The sequence below is a fragment of the Lithobates pipiens genome, unplaced genomic scaffold, assembly GCF_037356315.1.
Source record: "Lithobates pipiens isolate NorthernLeopardFrog02 unplaced genomic scaffold, aLitPip1_a1.2 Scaffold_16, whole genome shotgun sequence".
Taxonomy (NCBI): Eukaryota; Metazoa; Chordata; class Amphibia; order Anura; family Ranidae; genus Lithobates; species Lithobates pipiens.
This window is the reverse complement of record NW_027507748.1, coordinates 444,699,895-444,719,880: the sequence shown is the minus strand read 5'-3', so window position 1 is coordinate 444,719,880 and position 19,986 is coordinate 444,699,895. Positions and strand designations below refer to the sequence as shown.

The 19,986-nt window shown below is 46.8% G+C and overlaps 1 protein-coding gene across 2 annotated transcripts in view; it reads right to left on the bottom strand.

Annotated features, from left to right (window-relative positions):
* The window catches only part of TSGA10 (testis specific 10), a 180,961-nt gene that overhangs the window by 74,189 nt on the left and 86,786 nt on the right, over positions 1–19,986 (bottom strand). For both annotated transcript variants that reach the window (XM_077482743.1, XM_077482744.1), the window contains exon 15: positions 18,667–18,852. In XM_077482743.1, coding sequence (XP_077338869.1) covers positions 18,667–18,852 — 186 coding nt within the window. The remainder of the gene's footprint in view (positions 1–18,666; positions 18,853–19,986) is intronic.

Sequence of the window (19,986 nt, the reverse complement as noted above, 5' to 3'; positions counted from 1 at the left end):
GTGGTAATTAAACTCACTTGGTGCCTTATCTGCATTGAATTAGCCTCAGAACCTGTGTAATTTAAAGGTGTTCGGGTCTAAAGGGATGAGGTGGCAACATTACCTCCCATTATGGGCAACCCTCATTTTTGTTAGCAAGCAACGACAGGAGTGGATCATAAGAACAGAGGGGAGGGACCTGTGTCAAGTAATGTACTCCAAGAAAATGATTTTACATGCAGTCAAAAATTTTATCTTTAGAGGTGGGCAACTGAGCAAAGAAAGGCTAACAGGCCCACAAAAACAAACAGGTTAACAGAGGTGACCGCAGCAGGCCTGAAAATTTAACGAATGTGTAAACAGAAGATCAAGTGGCAGTCTTGCAAATCCGAGAAACACGTGTTTGTTGCTGAAAAACCCATGCACTAAACAGTCTAGTGGAATGCACTTTAACCAAGAAAGTGGGACCTAGTCTTCTAGGTCATAAGTTTGAATGACGAGCTGTCTAATCAATTTAGCAATACTGGAATACGTAGTAGGCTGTACCCTACATACCTTCCGGAATGACAGAGAGTTGGACTGCCAGAAGCTGCTGTAACTGAGCATGAAATTTAAACACATGCAGACAACTGAGCAAAATATCCTTAGGATGTTTAGGAGCAGGACAGAGAGATTGCAGAAAAAAATGTCCTGGTTAGGGAAAAGGAAGAATCCATGTTGGGAAGAAAAGAAGCCCAGGGTCTCAAAACATCCTTGTCCTTGTTTAGCACGAGTTAAAGTGATATTAAAGTCTTGTTTTTTTTGTTTGTTTAAAAATAACAAACATGTTATACTTGCCTGCTCTGTGCTTATTGGCTCACTGACTTTGACGAACAGCAACGGGAGCCAATGGTGCCCGCTACTGTCTCAGCCAATGAAGGAGAGACAGCCGGCAACATCGATGGATTGAGATGGGGCTCAGTTGATTATTAGAAGGGCAGCTGCACACAGAAGTTTTTTTTTTATCTTAATGCATAGAATGCATTAGGATAGAAAACCTTCTGCCTTTAGAACCACTTTAAGGTTTTACTGAGAGTGTACTTAGGACTCTCCCCCAGCTTGATAGGCTGGAATCCATCGCGAGCACCTTCCAAACCATTGGGAGGACACATTTTCCTAATTCCAGCACCAATCTTGTGATCCTCCACTCCAGGGCAAGCCTAATTCTGCTGGTCAGGTGTATGAGATGATCCAGAGCCCGACACTGCCAGAATGTAGAGTTGAAATGGTCTGGATTGAAATTAGGTACAGTGTCTCACAAAAGTGAGTACACCCCTCACATGTTTGTAAATGTTTTATTATATCTTTTAATGTGACAACACTGAAGAAATTACACTTTGCTACAATGTAAAGTACTGTGTGTACAGCTTGTATAAGACCCCTTTCACAAGGGATGGATCAGTAATGATCCGCTTGCTCAGCGGAGATTGCTCCGTTGTCCCTGCTGAGCCGGCGGCGGACAGGGCGGTCTCTGCACACTGCGCAGGGATCGCCTTGTCAGCTCTCCGCTCTCCTCTATGGGGGATCGGATGAGCACGGACCGTCTGTCCGTTGTACAGGACGCCGTGGCTGGGTCCTGGAAGGACGCTATATTTCCCCTCTGTTTGGGTTGTGGTCTCTTTAAGGGAATAAAAATTGATTAACCTTCCTGTTAAGGAAGTGTCTTTAAAAAACAAGACAGGAAGTGGTAGATGGGTGTGGAGGAGTGGAGAAGACATGGTGGATGGTGTTTATTTTTGGATTGCAGCAACTGAAGTGGACAGCAGTGTCCTGTTTGGAAGGCTCCTGGCAGGGGAAGCTACCTGCCATCAAGACCAAGCTCTGTTTAGATAAAGACAGCTATTCTGGACTTTGCAAGTCGGTGAGACTACAGACCTTTTTCCTTTTGATTTTGGCTGCTGTAAAGCTATTTAAGTTTAATAAACCCTTTGCTGTGTGAAAAGCCTGTGTCCTGCGATCTACCTGATCCCCCGAACATTACAAGTGGTGCTCGAATGTGGGTAGGACAAAGTAACAGGCGGTTTTCTTGCTATTTTTTTTTTTGCATTGGATTTGAACTGACATTTAAAGGGACAGTACAGTGAATTTATGTCCTGGGTTAAAGCTGCACAACTGTTGAAAGCTGAAACAATGGAGGAGCTAATTAAACAGCTGTCCTTGGCTAATATGCAAGCGCAGACTCGCCATGAGGAAGCTAATCAGCGCTTAGCAACCCAGCTGGAGGTACAAAAAACGCACTACAATGAGGCGCTGGCTCTGCAGCAAGAAAATACTCGCCTGTTGGTGGCCCAGTTAGCAGCCCAGCAAGCGACCCAACAAGGGGTGATGCAGGCTCAGATAACTGCCTTAAAAGAAGCAGTACAGCAGCTTTTTCAGGGCCGTGAACAAGTGGCCGTTGCCCCTGGCAACCAGGTGACCATAAGGGCAAGCCATTTCTTGCAGAAGTTGTCCCTGAGTGATGACGTAGAGGCGTTTCTGGCAACATTTGAGAGGACGGCAGAGAGAGAAGGGTGGCCCCAGGACCAGTGGGCCGGCTTAATTGCTCCTTTCCTCACCGGAGATCCTCAAAAAGCCTATTTTGACCTACCACCAGAACATGCTAAAGATTATCAAAAACTAAAGGCAGAAATACTGGCTCGGTTGGGAGTGACTACGGCTGTTCGGGCCCAACGAGTGCACCAATGGAAGTATCGTTCAAACCGGCCACCGCGATCTCAAATGCATGACCTGGTGCAACTTGTAAAAAAATGGCTGCAGCCCGAAGTGCTGTCTGGCCCCCAAATTGTGGAGCGGGTCGTGCTGGACCGATACTTAAGGTCACTGCCAGATGACCTTCAACGGTGGGTCAGCCATGGAGACCCCAAAACCGTGAACCACCTTGTCGAGATGGTGGAACGATATACAGTGGTGGAGGATCTGCTTGGCCCCGCCAAGCGTCAAGGGCCCAGTCTGCCAAGGCCTTTCCGACCAACTGCCGCCCTTCGAAAGGATGTCCCCAGGAGCCCTGGAACCAACACCCCGGAAGGCCAAGAGTCACACCCGTTACCCCCTCAGCGACCTGTTCCTGATCGGAGAGGAGGGGAGGTACAATGTTGGCGATGTCATGCCTGGGGCCATACCCGGGCCCTCTGCCCATTGCAGGAAGAACCCATGGAATGCGGGGTTCTTCGGAGGGGGTCTTTTTATGCCCATAAAGCGTGTACAACACATCTTGACCTTGGAGAGGGGAAGTTTGAGTGTGAAGTCCAAGTGAACAACCACCCTGCACAGGCTTTGCTGGACTCTGGAAGCATGGTAACCCTGGTTCACCCTAGAGTAATTGGGAAGATCGGTCCGGTAAGCAAAATTTTGCGGGTTGTGTGCATTCATGGGGACACTAGAGAGTACCCTCTCATCTCGGTGTCCATCTCCACAGCATGTGGCACTGGTACTCAAGAGGTGGGGGTGGTAAAGAACTTGGTACATGACGTTATCATAGGACGTGACTGTCCGTTATTTGCAAAACTTTGGAGACAAGGAGAACTGTCTGAAAGGTCCAGAGACTGGGAAGAAACTAGTCCCTCTGTTCCTGTTTAGAAATGGGAACAGAGGGGCGCCAGACTGAGTGCAGTATAAATCATATATTTAATAAAAACAAGTAGTAACTCACAGGTTAAATTAGATGAGTTCAGTATGCAGTGAAAATCGCCAGTCCTGGAGTCTCATAAATGTCTTCCCTTTGCAGCCTGGGGCACTGGTGTGATCTTACAGGGATCCAGAAAATGCTGGGAACCAGGAGGCAGGAAACAAGAAGCAGCTGGTCGTGACTTCACAGGAACAGGAAGTGTGATTATTCACAGTGGCAAGGAATGGTAATGCATTTCGAAGCTACAGCTTCTTCATCAGACCATGATTGGCTGGAAAACCTGCCAGTCTTATATTGCAGAGGAAATAGAAACAGAGAGATCTGATGGGCTGGCCAGCCCATCAATCAAATACACAGATTCAAAGAGGTAGATGGCTGGAGACCGAAGAGAATGTAAATATGAGTAAGAAGCTTGCTGATTAATAGTGGAAGATAAGTTTATAACGTTTATGTATACCTATATTCCAGTTGTTATATAATTTTATGTTATCACCATATCTAGCGCCGCTGTTCACCCTCTGTTCCTGTTGTTGGGGGTAATAACCCTGAGATGCCACATATTCATAATATGGACCCAGTTGATAAAAACGCCAAGACTTTGGTTAATAATGATGAAAATAGTGCTGATACTGTTAAGGATGTCAATATGTGGGGTTCTCAGACCTACCTGAACACTGAGGGGGGGGAACCTTCCCCGCTTCAGGTAATGCTGGGGGAAGAGGATGAGGAAATGGCCTCTACCCCTGACTTGCCAGATTTGGGTGTTCCCCAGGGGGCATTTGGTACTGACCAGATGCAGGACCCCACTTTGGCCAGAGCACGGGAACAGGTTGTAGTTATAAATGGGGAGCCCCAAGAGCCAGGTGCTAATGAGCGGTGGCCACATTTTTCAATATGTAATGAATTGCTTTATTGGGTTACTAAAGTGAGAGAAAATGTGGTAGAACAATTATTGGTACCCCAACAGTATAGACGCAAGGTCCTGGACCTAGCCCATGATGATGTTTTAGGGGGACACCTGGGAGTTGAAAAGACGGAGGCACGGATCGCCGACCGGTTTTACTGGCCAGGCTTGAAAGCAGAGGTAAGGAGATACTGTACCTCTTGTCCCACCTGTCAGTTGACCGCTCCGGCGACCCATTTCCGGAGCCCGTTGGTCCCTCTGCCCATAATTGAGGTCCCATTCGAGAGGATAGCCATGGATATAGTGGGTCCCTTGGTAAAGTCGGCTCGAGGTCATTCTTACATACTGGTGATCCTCGACTATGCCACTCGATATCCTGAGGCGCTACCCCTGCGGAATACCTCCTCTAAGGCTATTGCACGGGAGTTATTCCAGTTGTTTACACGGACAGGTTTTCCCAAGGAAATTCTCACAGACCAGGGCACCCCGTTTATGTCGAAGGTTATGGCTGATGTATGCAAACTGTTCCGGATAAAACAGCTGCGCACATCGGTCTACCATCCCCAAACAGATGGATTGGTAGAACGTTTTAATAAGACCCTTAAGTCTATGCTCAAGAGAGTGGTACAAAGGGATGGGAAAGACTGGGACTGCCTGTTACCAGCTCTCCTATTTGCTCCTCCACTGGGTTTTCGCCCTTTGAATTGGTATATGGGCGGAGACCTCGTGGATTACTGGACTTTGTTAAAGAAGAATGGGAAAGTGAACCAATTCAGCATAAAAGTGTTCTTGAATATGTCTCTCAAATGCAGGAGAGGATCCGAACTGTGATGCCGCTAGTTAAGGAACATTTACAAAAAGCCCAGGAGGCTCAACGACGGGTCTATAATAGGGCAGCCAAAATTAGGAACTTCCAAGTGGGGGATCGAGTAGCAGTGTTGATTCCCACTGTGGAAAGTAAGTTCTTGGCCAGATGGCAAGGCCCTTTTGAGGTTGTAGAAAAAGTGGGAGAGGTAAATTATAGAGTCCACCAGCCAGGCAAGAGGAAACCCTTCCAAATATATCATGTAAACTTGTTAAAGCCCTGGACAGACAGGGAACCAGTGACCTCCCTGGCTAGTACAAAACTTGAGCCTCGGGTTGGGGTGGAGAGTGTCCAAGTAGCAAATACCCTGTCTAAAACCCAAAGTCAGCAGGCAAAGGAGTTCTTGCAGAGAAATAAAGAAAAATTTTCAGACTTGCCAGGGCTCACTAGTGTCATAGAGCATGCTATTGTCACAGAACCAGGAGTCAAAGTTTTTGTCCGGCCCTACCGCATCCCAGAGGCTCAAAGGAAGGCCGTTTCAGAGGAAGTTAAAAAGATGTTAGACCTAGGGATTATTGAGGAATCGCAGAGTGAGTGGTCGAGCCCGATTGTGTTGGTACCGAAGCCCAATGGGACTCTGCGATTTTGCAATGATTTCCGGAAACTTAATGAAGTTTCCCGGTTTGATGCCTACCCCATGCCCCGGGTAGATGAGCTTATCGAGAGACTAGGTCCAGCCAGGTATATCACTACGTTAGACCTTACCAAGGGGTATTGGCAAATACCGTTGACTAATGCCGCTAGAGAGAAAACTGCTTTTTCTACCCCAGAGGGGAGTTTTCAGTACAAAAGGATGCCTTTTGGATTGCAAACTGCTCCAGCCACGTTCCAGAGAGCAATGGATAGGATTTTACGACCTCACCGGAAGTATGCCTCAGTGTACTTGGACGATATAGTCATTTTTAGCAAAGACTGGGAATCACATTTGCCCAAAGTGCAGGCAGTGCTGGACTCTCTTTGGAAGGAGGAGTTTACAATAAACCCTGAAAAATGTGCTTTGGGAATGGAGGAGGTGAAATACCTGGGTTATATCGTGGGTAGAGGGGTAGTGAAACCTCAGGTCAACAAGATAGAGGCTATACAGAATTGGCCCCGCCCCCTCACAAAAAAGCAGGTACGTGCATTCCTGGGCATGGTGGGATACTACAGGAGGTTTGTACCCAACTTTGCCACGTTGGCGGCTCCGTTGACCGATCTGACTAAGGGTCGGAAATCGGTCATGGTGGAGTGGAATGCAGACGCTGAGAAGGCTTTTTTGGAGCTCAAGTCGGCGCTGTGCCAACACCCTGTCCTGGTAGCACCCAATTTTTCAAAAGAGTTTGTTGTCCAGACTGATGCTTCCGATGTAGGATTGGGAACGGTGTTGTCACAGGTTATTCATGGCGAGGAACACCCAATAGTCTTCCTCAGCAGGAAGTTAACACCAGCGGAGAAAAACTATGCCATAATTGAACGAGAGTGTCTGGCCATTAAGTGGGCTCTGGAATCCCTCAGATATTACCTTTTGGGGAGGAAGTTTAGGTTGATTTCTGACCATGCCCTTTAACATGGCTGAAGCAGGGAAAAGGGACTAATGCCAGGGTTACCCGGTAGTTCCTGGCACTCCAGGAATTTAAAATTGTAGTGGAGCATAGGCCCGGGAGACTGCATCAAAATGCAGATGCCCTCTCCCGAGTCCATTGTTTGAGCTCCACTGTTGCCTCCACCTCCTTGGCGTTGGGGCACAGGGGGGGGATATGTACAGGACGCCGCGGCTGGGTCCTGGAAGGACGCTATATTTCCCCTCTGTTTGGGTTGTGGTCTCTTTAAGGGAATAAAAATTGATTAACCCACCTGTTAAGGAAGTGTCTTTAAAAAACAAGACAGGAAGTGGTAGATGGGTGTGGAGGAGTGGAGAAGACATGGTGGATGGTGTTTATTTTTGGATTGCAGCAACTGAAGTGGACAGCAGTGTCCTGTTTGGAAGGCTCCTGGCAGGGGAAGCTACCTGCCATCAAGACCAAGCTCTGTTTTGATAAAGACAGCTATTCTGGACTTTGCAAGTCGGTGAGACTACAGACCTTTTTCCTTTTGATTTTGGCTGCTGTAAAGCTATTTAAGTTTAATAAACCCTTTGCTGTGTGAAAAGCCTGTGTCCTGCGATCTACCTGATCCCCCGAACATTACACCGTGTTCATCCAATCCGCTCTGCAGACGGATAGAAAAATAGGATTTTCCTCCGTCTGCAGAATCGGACAATAGCGGAGGCGGACGATAGCGGGTGTCTGCGGATGTTTATCCGCAGACACCCGCTATCCCATAGGAATGCACGTACTGTATGTCCGTATTTCATCCGCAAATGGATGGATGAAATACGGACATACGGTCCGCATGTGTGAAAGGGGCCTAACAGTATAAATTTGCTGTCCCCTCAAAATAACTTGACACACAGCTATTAATGTCTAAACCGCTGGCAATAAAAGTGAGTGTCAATCATTTGTGTGGCCACCATTATTTCCCAGCACTGCCTTAACCCTCTTGGGCAAGGAGTTCACCAGAGCTTCACAGGTTGTCACTGGAGTCCTCTTCCACTCCTCCATGATGACATCACTGAGCTGGTGGATGTTAGAGATCTTGCGCTCCTCCACCTTCCGACTGAGGATGCCCCAAATATGTTCAATAGGGTTTAGATCTGCAGACATGCTTGGCCAGTCCATCATCTTTACCCTCAGCTTTTTTTTTTAGCAAAGCAGTGGTCGTCTTGGAGGTGTGTTTGGGGGTCATTATCATGTTGGAATACTGCCCTGTCTCCGAGGGGAAGGGATCATGCTCTGCTTCAGTTTCTCACAGTACATGTTGGCATTCATGGTTCTCTCAATGAACTATAGCTCCCCAGTGCCGGCAGCACTTATGCAGCTCCAGACCATGACACTCCCACCACCAGGCTTGACTGTAGGCAAGACACATTTGTCTTTGTACTCATCACCTGGTTGCCGCCACACACGTTTGACACCATCTGAACCAAATAAGTTTATCTTGGTCTCATCAGACCACAGAACATGGTTCCAGTAATCCATGTCCTTAGTCTGCTTGTCTTCAGAAAACTGTTTGCAGGCTTTCTTGTTTAGAAGAGGCTTCCTTCTGGGACGACAGCCATGCAGACCAATTTGATGCAGTGTGCGTTGTATGGTCTGAGCACTGACAGGCTGACCCCTTCCACCTCTGCAGCAATACTGGCAGCACTCATTTGTCTATTTCCCTCTGGATATCTTTTCCATGAGGTGCCATGTTGAACTTCCAGTGACCAGTATGAGAGAGTGAGAGCCATAACACCAAATTTAACACACCTGCTCACCATTCAAACCTGAGACCTTGTAAAATCAGTGAGTCACATGACACCAGGGAGGGAAAATGTCTAATTGGGCCCAATTTGGACATTTGCACTTAGGCGTGTACTCACTTTTGTTGCCAGCGGTTTAGACATTAATGGCTGTTTATTGAGTTATTTTGAGGGGACAGCTAATCTACAAGCTGTACACTGACTACTTTACATTGTAGAAAAGTGTAATTTCTTCAGTGTTGTCACATGAAAAGATATAATAAAATATTTACAAAAATATGAGGGGTGTGCTCACTTTTGTGAGATACTGTATACATGAAACTGCCTCAAAGGATGACACCATTAGGTCCAAGACTGTAATGCAAAAATGGAGGGTTTAATGGCTCCTGGAGAGCCTGGATGTGGGAGCAGAGAGACTAGAGTTTGTCCAGGACCTTGGACAGGACTGTGTCTAATGCCGCGTACACATGACCAGTTTTTCCGTCAAAATAAACTCTGATGGTTTTTCCAACGGAGTTTCGCTGAAATGGTCTTGCCTACACACAATCACACCAAAGCCCAATTGTCTAGAAAGCAGTGATGTACAACACATACGACAGGACTAGAAAAAGGAAGTTCAATAGCCAGTAGCCAATAGCTGCCCATGCGTCGTTTTTGGTCTGTCGGAACAGCATACAGATGAACAGTTTTCCCGATAGGAATTGATTCCACCGAAAAGGTTTAAAACATGTTCTATTTCTAGGTCCGTCTGAATTTTTTTTTTTTTTAAGTCAGATGAGGCAAACACACGATTGGAATATCCGATGAAAAGATTCTGTCTGACTTTTTCTTCCGGAAAGTCTGACCATGTGTACACGGCATAAGATTAGGCCCAGATACTCCAAAGGATAACCCACACACAGCAATGATTTCTTGGGATTTAGGATTCACCAAAATCTCTGTAGGGTCTATATATATATATATATATATATATATATATATATATATATATATATATATACACACACACATACAGTACAAGATTGAACAGGCCAGATTTCAGTTGACTATGAGTGACCTGTCTGCGCCAACTCAATTACACATATTAAAGGGGACTTGTTGATCAAAAGGGTATTAAGGTGGTATCTGTTAATCTAATTGCGCATATTAAAGGAAACTTGTTGATGTTAATATGCAAGAAGGCAAATTAGGGCAGTTTATGACTTCAGCTGTTCACAGCTAGGGGTCATCTTCTGTCACTCTGAAAGACACAAGGAGATCAAAGCATTTAATGGAAAGGGCCAATCAAATTGCTCAGCCATTCAGCGTGTTGGGGATATAACATGGCAGCTAGTCTTGTCTGGGTGTGTAATTATGGAGGCAAGGGTCTAGGAGACATGGGACTCTGAAGGCTGTTATTCGTTGTCATAGATACTCTGTTGGATTGTGTCATCTGTTGCAAGACTTTGTTCTGTGTTGGAAATCAATAAAGTGCATCTCTCTGGCAGAATTGGGTTTCTTGTGGAAGATTATAATAACTACTAATTAATTATATACCCACGCTATATACTATATCACTACATCTGGGTCACGGCACCAATGTAGTGATATAGTATATAGCATGAGTATATAATTATATATTCCTTTTCTTTCTATGTCTCGTTGAGAGAGAAGCTGTGCTAGAGCAGCAAGAAGGCCTGCCAGTCTTTGCAGGGATGTTAGCAACATAAAGTGGGGTGAAAGATCAAATTTCCAGTCTGTAGCCCATGGATACGATTTTCTGGATCCAAATGTCTAAAATGTTCTGGGACAAGATGGCTGAAAAGGCCAACAGACATCCACCCAGGAGTGGGTGCCTGCTCATTGTGAGTGTTTCCCAGATAGAGAATTTCCCTTCTATTACTGCTGCAAAAGTAATTTTTTCCTCTGGTGTCTTCCATAAACAAGTTGTACAGGCATTCGTCAATGAAGCATTCCCCATCATAGGTCATACGAAAGAGGCATTTTTTTGCATGGATGCTATGCAGACCAACATTTGAACCAAAGGGCCCTCCACATATGTACCAAAAAGAAGCTCATTATAGAAGTTTGCCATATAATACCCGCTAGCCCTTTAAGACAATAGAGAAGGGCCATGAGTTCCAAAGGGATCGGTTAGAATAGATTTAGGATCTCAGGACATAAATTTGGACTAAATAGCTAATGTATGGCAGAAGAATATAGTCACAATGGCAGTTTCAGGACCTGGAGGGAGAATAAGGCCTGAAAAAAGGCTTTTAGCCTTTTATGTACTGCGTCTTTATATGCAGTGATGTCCTCAACAGGGACAGTCAGAACTTTGTTAAGACATGAAATGAGAGCAAAGTCCTTTTCTAGGTTAGTCCATACAGGACCAGACGCAATAGAAAATGCATGAAAAAATCTTTACAAGTTGAGGGTTCTTCAAAGATCTAGGATAATGGGATTTTTATGTACAGCTTACCTGTAAAATCCTTTTCTTGAGAGTACATCACGGGACACAGGAGCTTCATTACATAGTGGGTTATATAGGCACTTCTGGTGATTGAACACTGGTTAACCCCAATTAAGGAGAATTCCTCCCCTATATAACCCCTCCCATATGGGAGGCACCTCAGTTTTTTAGCAAAGCAATAAGAAACCACGTAAAACCCAAGAGGGGCGGGAGCCCTGTGTCCCGTGATGTACTCTCAAGAAAAGGATTTTACAGGTAAGCTGTATATAAAAATCCCATTTTCTTGATCATACATCATGGGACACAGGAGCTTCATTACATAGTGGGATGTCCCAAAGCATTGCTCAGATTGAGGGGAGGGAGACACAGATCATAATTATAGACCTCCAGGGACCGGAGGACCTAAACTGCAGCCTGCAGTACACTGCGCCGGAAGGCGATATCCTCTTGCCCTCTGACATCCACCTGATAGAATCTAGTGAATGTGTGGACTGATGACCAAGTTGCAGCCTTACAGATCTGAGCCAGGGAGGCCTGGTGATGCACTGCCCAAGAAGCACTTACAGCCCTAGTAGAGTGCGCTTTCACTGGAAAAGGAGGGATTTTCCCTTTAACACTATAGGCCTGAGAAATAATCTGTCTAATCCACCTTGAGAGAGTGGATTTTGATGCCGCCTGGCCCTTCCTAGGGCCTTCCGGCAAAATAAACAAGCAATCAGTTTTCCTTATCCAAGCAGTTGCTTGAAGATATATACTGATTGCCCTAACCACATCCAAAGTGTGCAAAGATTCTTCTTCTGTGGACTGTGGGTCCGGAAAAAAGGATGGTAGGATTACGTCTTGATTCAAATGGAATCCCGAAACCACCTTAGGTAGAAAGGACCTGTTGGGACGCATGACCACCCGGTCCTTATGAATAATTAGATACGGCTCTTTGCTGGAAAGAGCTGCTAGCTCTGATACTCTTCTAGCTGTGGATATGGCTACCAAGAAAACCAATTTTTTTAGTCAGGAGAACTAATGAAGCCAGATGCAAAGGTTCAAATGGTTGCCCCTGCAAAGCCGAGAGAACCAAATTCAGATCCCATGGGCATACCGGAGGTTTGACTGGCGGTCTTATCCGCATGGCCCCCTGGATGAAAGCCCGCACCAGGGAATGCGATGCAAGTGGCTTCTGAAAAAACACTGACAAGGCCGAAATCTGCACCTTGATAGTGCTTATGGCCAAATTCATTTCTAGGCCTGACTGGCGAAAGGCCAAGATCCTGCTAATGACATACTTTCTAGGATGCCATTTCCTGAGTTCACACCAGGAAACATATGCCCTCCAGATTTTGTAATAAATAAGCCTGGAGGCCGGCTTTCTGGCATTGACCAGAGTAGAAAGGACTGGCCCTGAAAGGCCACGGTCTCTCAGAATGTGGGTCTCAGCAGCCAAACCGTCAAATTCAGACTGTGTAAAGCAGGATGGTAAATTGGACCCTGTGAGAGCAGATCTGGCCGGAGAGGGAGGATCCATGGCCTGCCTACTGCCAACTTCATGATCTCTGCGTACCACGGTCGCCTGGGCCAAGCCGGGGCCACTAAAAGGACCGATTTTGTCTCCCTCTTGACTCTTCCCAGGAACCGAGACAGAAGCGGGCTCGGGGGGAAGGCATAGATCAGATTGTACTGATCCCAGGGAACTGTCAGAGCATCTGACCCCTGAGCAAGTGCATCTCTTGTCCTTGACACAAAATTGTCCAGTTTCCTGTTGAACCTGGATGCAAACAGATCTACATCTGGAGTACCCCACCTGTGACATATGTTCCGAAACACGTCGGGGTGCAGAGCCCATTCTCCTGGGCACAACTGCTGGCGGCTCAAAAAATCCACCTGCCAATTTTCCATTCCTGGAATGAAGACTGCAGAAAGACACGGAACATGCTTTTCTGCCCAGACAAGTATGCGATTCACCTCTTTTTGCACAACCAGACTCCTGGTACCGCCCTGGTGATTTATATAGGCCACTGCTGTGGCATTGTCGGACTGAACCCGAACAGGGAGACCTCGTAGTCTGTAAGACCACTTTATGAGAGCCATATAAACTGCCCTGATTTCTCCTAGACATTTATGGGCAATAGCCCCTCGATCGCAGACCATTTCCCCTGCGAGCACGTCTCCTCCAACACTGCTCCCCAGCCTGTCAGGCTGGCATCTGTCGTGATAATCTTCCATGGAAGAGGAGGAAAAGTTTTGCCCTTCAGCAAATTCTTGGTTTGTAACCACCAGACGAGACTCTTGCGTGTCCCTGGGGATAGACGCATAGGAAGATCCAAGGATTGGGGCTTCCTGTTCCAAGCCGCAAGGATGCATCTTTGCAGAGACCTTGAGTGGAACTGGGCAAATGGGACGGCCTCGAAAGAGGTGACCATTTTCCCTAACAGTCTCATGCACAATCAAATGGGGGATGATCTCCTGCCCAGAATTAGGCGCACCAGATCCCCAATGGCCAAGGCTTTTGGCCTTGGAAGAAACACCTTGCCCTGAGCGGTGTCGATGATCATACCCAGGTATTCCAACCTGGTGGCAGGCTGTAGGGATGACTTTTCTAGGTTTATAATCCAACCTAGGCGTTCCAAGTGTTCTAGCGTTTTGGTAACGCTGTGGTTCAGGAACGCTACTGTTTTCTCCATGAGAAGCAAATCGTCTAGATAAGCCATGACGGCTATACCCTGAGCTCTTAGGTTTGCCAAGAGAGGGTCCAGAATCTTTGTGAAGACTCGAGGGGCCATAGCAAGCCCGAACGGCAAGGCCACAAATTGAAAATGGCGCCGCTCTACCACGAACCTTAGAAATCTTTGGTGTGCAGGAAAAATTGGCACATGGAGATATGCATCTTTGATGTCTATTGATGCCATAAACTCTCCCCCTTGCAGGGAGGCGACCACAGTATGGATTGACTGCATTCGGAATGACCGGATGCGTAAAAAACGGTTCAGATCCTTCAGATCTAGGATAGGTCTGACACTTCCATTTGGCTTCAGAACGGTGAAGAGATTCGAGTAAAACCCTGAACCCTGTTCTTTTGGGTCCACTTCTACTATCACCCCCTGGGATAGTAAGTGATCTAAGGCCAGAAATAGCGGTTTTTGCTTTACTGGATCCCTGGGGATCCTTGACCTTAGAAAACGAGAAGGTGGAATCTCCTGAAACTCTAGCCTGTAGCCCAGAGATACCGAAGAGATCACCCACTTGTCCCAGATCTCTTCCTGCCAGGCTCCTGCAAACTGCAGGAGCCTTCCCCCCACTCAGCCGAGCGGGGGTGCCCCTTCACAAGGAAGCTTTTGGGCTCTGCTTGGCAAGCTTTTGCCCCCAAGTCTTTTTCTGCCCCTGGGCTCGGCCCTGAGCCTTTCCTGTAGAGGAGGGTTGAGAAGGCCGTCGCCACTGCTTAGAGCTTGATGCTCCGGGAGAGAGAGCACGCCTGAATGAAGGACGCTTGCTCCTTTTGACTGGAAGGAGAGTAGATTTACCTCCTGAAATTTTTTGGACGAATTTGTCTAATTCTTCTCCAAGCAAACGTTCCCCTTTAAACGGGAACCCAATCAAATGCTTCTTGCATGACAGCTCAGCTGCCCAATTCTTTAGCCATAGGGCCCTTCGCATGTGTACCAACATGAGGGACAAACGTGATGCTTGTTGGACAGAATCCAAAATCGCATCAATCATGAAACACAGAATATGAGGCATTTCTGCATACTTCTCTACTTCCTTGCTGGGAAGGAACCCAAGCATCTGCTTAACCTGTTCCTTGAGGAACTGGCACAACCCCACGGCTGCGACTGTAGGTTGCACTACGGCGCTAGTCATGGAAAAGGAGGCTTTTAATAAGGTTTCCAGCTTATCAGTTGGATCTTTAAATACCTGCGCATTATCCAAGGGAGAAGTCAGGTTTTTATTCACGCAAGAAACAGCCGCATCAACAGATGGGAACCCCCACTTCTTGGAGAAACTCTCCTCCAGAGGATAATGCATAGAAAACCTTTTAGGAGGAGCAAACAGTTTATCGGGATGTCCCCAATCCTCATACAACAATTCATCCATTAAGGGATGAATTGGAAAGGAATAGGCAGTCTGTGGGGCTTTCCTGACTCCCAGGGAAGAAACAGAGGACGTAGCGACTTCAGCAGCAGGCATTCTGAATGTGGTACGCACCAATTCAGTATAATACTGCACCTGTTTTCTGAGCGCCTGGGAGGAGGGGACTCTCTCCTTTTCCTCTGATTCATCCGACTGCTTATGATCCCTGTCCCAAGACAGGGATCTCTCCTCATTGTCAGAAGAATCATCTGAGAGAGGAATTTAAGCAGAGGGAGGGGATCTACCCCTTTTCCTGCTATCTTTCAGGGAAGCAGAAATAAAATTCATTATTCTCCCTTCAAAACCCTCCAATGTAGCCCTAAGGGAGTCCTCAGTGACATAAACCGGGGCTGGGACATTAGGAGAGGCTGCAAAACCTGACAGGGGCACTGACTTGTCCTGAGAGGCTGGCTCCAGTCTTGCGGGGGGGGGAAGGTAACTTACAGGCACTTTTAGAACCCCTGGACCTAGGCGGTGATTTACCAGTGCCTTTGTTACCTCCCCCTGAGACCCTCTTACGAGGAGACATAGTCCTAAGCTACAAAGCAGAGGTACTAGTACAGGTGCAATCACTGTTGTGCTTAAAGTCTCACAATAAATATATATGCTTAAACTGCACAACCTGATGCTGAGTAGGTGTCTAAGGTTTGCCTGGATCCAATCCCCACGGATGCTTACTGCCCACAGCTCCTGTGTCTCCACTTACAGCCCCCTGACGCTCTGGGCTTTTTAAAACTGCCGCCTGGTGCCTGCGCAGTACAGCGCTGTGCACACTGACGTGCACGGCTCACAACCACACTCCCCCCTCCTCCATTAGGCCGGGAACGCGCCCGGCGCGCGTGCACACGCGCGGGATCCAGGAGGGGAAAGGAGAACTCCACCGGAGCTGCGTGGGACCCCCAGACTACGTGGGACCCCTGTGTTACCTTGTTGTGGCAGGGACTGCAGTGGAGACGTGAGACAGCTGGAGAACCAGGCTTCACTGAGCGTGTGTACTGAAAGGCATGTAAGTATGCATCAGGCTGCTCTTACTGCCACTAGTGGTGGAAACCAGGTAAGACATAAAACTACTCAAAATTAAGAAATCCATCATATAATTATATATATATAGGATTAACTTCCCTTACCTGTCCTCGCCGCAGGAATTGCTGAAACAGACAAATTCCAGCCTTCACCCATCACGGCGGGCAGTGTTAGCCAACCTTCAGGTTTATCTGGGGCTCCTTCTCGGAAGAGCCTCCTACCTGGACCATGTAAAAGACTCTGCCAGAAACTTTCGTGCGCTCTGTGTAAACAGTACACCAAGTCTGGTTTCCCAGAGCCCAGTCTTCCAATAGGAGAGGACTTACAGGCCAAACCTTGTTTCTTCGGCTGACGGGGCCCGGGTACCATACCATCTTGGGAGTCAAATATCGGCCCGAGGTATGGATCTGGTTTGTTGTAGCCCTTAGGCCCCCGCAGGGACCTGCACAGAGCTAAAGTTTTACGTGACCAACCACCATAGACACTGGCGAAAAAACTGAGGTGCCTCCCATATGGGAGGGGTTATATAGGGGAGGAATTCGCCTTAATTGGGGTTAACCAGTGTCCAATCACCAGAGGTGCCTATATAACCCACTATGTAATGAAGCTCCTGTGTCCCGTGATGTATGATCAAGAAAAGTCATTTTAGGTGTAACTGACTAATGCCAAACCTAGGCATGTATGGACTGTGTTAATAAGGACTGAGATGGTGTCCTTAGGATGTGCAGAAAAAACTGCAGCCTCATGGAATACAGAGACTCTGGAGGAGAGCACATGGAAACACACTTGCAGACCCTGCATCAGCTATTGTGGCTGCAATTTTGTCCATAAACTCAGACACAGTAGCGGAGAATTCTTCCTTAAACAATACAGAGGGAGGGCTAACCCTTGAAGGGGTTAGGGAAGACTCAGACGTGTGCTGCAACTCAGGCAGAGGTCAGTGATCCAGGTTATCAGAATTAGGTCCTATAAAGAGGATGCTGCAACACCCCCCACGCTGTTAGCAGATGGAAAGCCGGAAAAGCCCCCAGGACTGCTGCCCTTGGGCTTATGATCCTCCATACAATTACAAAATGAGAGACAGCTCACAAGGGTACTCAGAAGTTCGCTGCTGGAGTGCAAAGGGTTAATGCTGTTTATGACCAAGTCACTTGTAAGGCAGAATATCGTAGCACTGATGCAAACTAGAAGAGACAGCAGGAAGACAACGAGGTCTGTGCTCAGAGCCCACATTGTTGTGGAAGACAGCCTACTCAAACTCCAAACCAAGTCAGCACAGCTCTTCCTTCCCATATGGGGGGGTGGGGGGCAGAGCTGCATGCACTAACAGGTGCAGCAAAGGCATTGTGGCAATTCCATCCTCGAGGCGCATTAAGGGTTAGAAAGGCAGGATTCAGGATGCATGCCTCTCCAGCCTACAGGACATGCTGTGGGGAACAGGTCACAGTACTGGAGGGAGCCTACTAGAACGAAGTGTAAAGTATTTATTTACTCCTTAAAGCGGAGCTCCACCTAAAAGGGAAATTTCCACTTTGAAGCCCCCCCTTTTTTGGGAGGGAGGGGAGCAAGTACCTGGTTTTGACAGAACTGATCCAAGCAGAACTTTTCCTCTACCCCTACCTACCCGCAGTCATCTGGGACAAGTTACAGGTCCCAAAGGACTGCGGGACAATTCACAATGCACAGCACGGCTCAAACATGCCCATTGGGCACCAGGCTGTCAATCGACAAGCTTTCACTGCCGGGTGCCCACAGTTCAGATGCCGCCACCAGGGACTGAAGACTGAAGGAAGGGATGGCTCATCGCTGGATCCTGGGACAGGTGAGAGTGTGTTCATTAAAAGTCAGCAGCTACAGTTTTTGTAGCTGCTGAATTTTAATAAACACAAAAATGACTGGAGCTCCTCTTCAATTCTCTGATGAGGTGGAGAGACAGGGCGGTGATGTTACAATCCCTACCTCATCCAATCACAGAGCACTGTGAATTCATTGATAAAATGCAAAGTGCTCTCTGAATGGTGCCCATGCCAAGCAGGTTACCTGTTGTGTCCACAATGCAGCAGGGAGACCTTGGCACAGAACCTGAAAGCCAGGGGCGGTGCCTAATACACCATGGGAATTCAACAGGTATGGCACATATACACTTACATCTTGGTCCAAGATGGGCTAATGTAACTATTTAAAAACTGCCATACCTAAATTTCAGCTTTAAGCTTTAACAAGTGAGCTAGTTGCAAGCAATGCACAATGAGAACTAAACTTCCACCTTAGTGAGACAAAAACAAAACATTTAACAAGTTGCATTGTGAATTACAAAAACAAAATATCATAAGCTTCCTACCTGTTCAACTTCCAATTCTAAAGAATCGACTCTCTCTTTAAACCTCCGTCGCTCAGATTCTGCATTAAGAAGGTCCAATTTGACAGAATTAAATTCCTTTTCAAGCTGGTAGAACTTATTCTCCCATATCTCTGCCTGTGATGAGGATTTACGGTAATTTTCAAGAAGGTCTCTGCTTTCTTTTTCCTGTGCAGATAGATCATTAAGAAATTAGATATGGCTTATAGTTGAAGAGCAACTATTTTACAGTCCAACCTTCTACAAGCAGGGCATAAATACCTAAAAAGTCCCCAGAGGGATCAGTATTATAAGGGTTAATTGTGATTAATAGTAGCAATATCTTTTTTTTCTAAAGCAAAAACCATGTGTTTATGTGACTGTCAATTTTCATGACAGCATACACGTGTGCCCTTTCACACTGATGCCCTCTTGCAGCTCTAGAATGCACCTTTCCAGTGTGACAAAAGCTCATTAGAATTATTCCCCTTCAAATCCTATGTAAGTTTTCACATCATTGAAATGCACTTTCTATTTTAAAATAGATATATACAACTTCTGCGCTACTATGTACAAAATAATATAAACACGTGTAAAAAGTGTAATGAATTGTGAAAATTGTAAATAAGAGAGGTGCTGCTCAACACTAAATGTGTTCCCACATAAAGAAATCATAAAATGCTAAATATTCTGAACTGCTACCTTACCCAGAACCTGCCTAGCTGCGCACCTGCAGATACTCCAAATAATGACTAATATATAAATTACAATCTGTGAAGACCAATATAATATCTTTAAAGCCCCTGCAGGGGTCCTAAAGATATCTCTACATACTAAAAAAACAATATAAGTAATCACAGTGTCCATAAAGTAATAGCAGTTGAAGCAAGTAATAAGCTTGATTTGGCAATTCATCAAATCCATTCAATTAGTGCTCTCATCTATATGCATTGTACAAGTGTCTAGATATCTAATAGTGAAAGTCCAGTGATAATAATAACTGCTATGTGCACCAAAGTGCCCTCCACTGGTCACATTATGCACTCACCTCCCAGGGAGACTCACATAAGGGTCAAGTAACGCCTTCCCCTCAGGGGCGGATCCAGGGGGGGGGGCAACGGGACAATTGCCCCCTCCGAGAATGTGAGTGGGCAGGCAGGTGTCGCCGCGGGTGAGAGAGCCGGCGGGCGGCTCCACGGCTGAGAGCACGGGCGGCTCTGTTGAGTGACAGCAGGTGGCTCGGCTCACTGACAGTGTGTAAGCGGCTGCTGGCCAATCAGGGAGCCAGCAGGCGGGGGAGAAGAGAGATGACATCATCTCTCA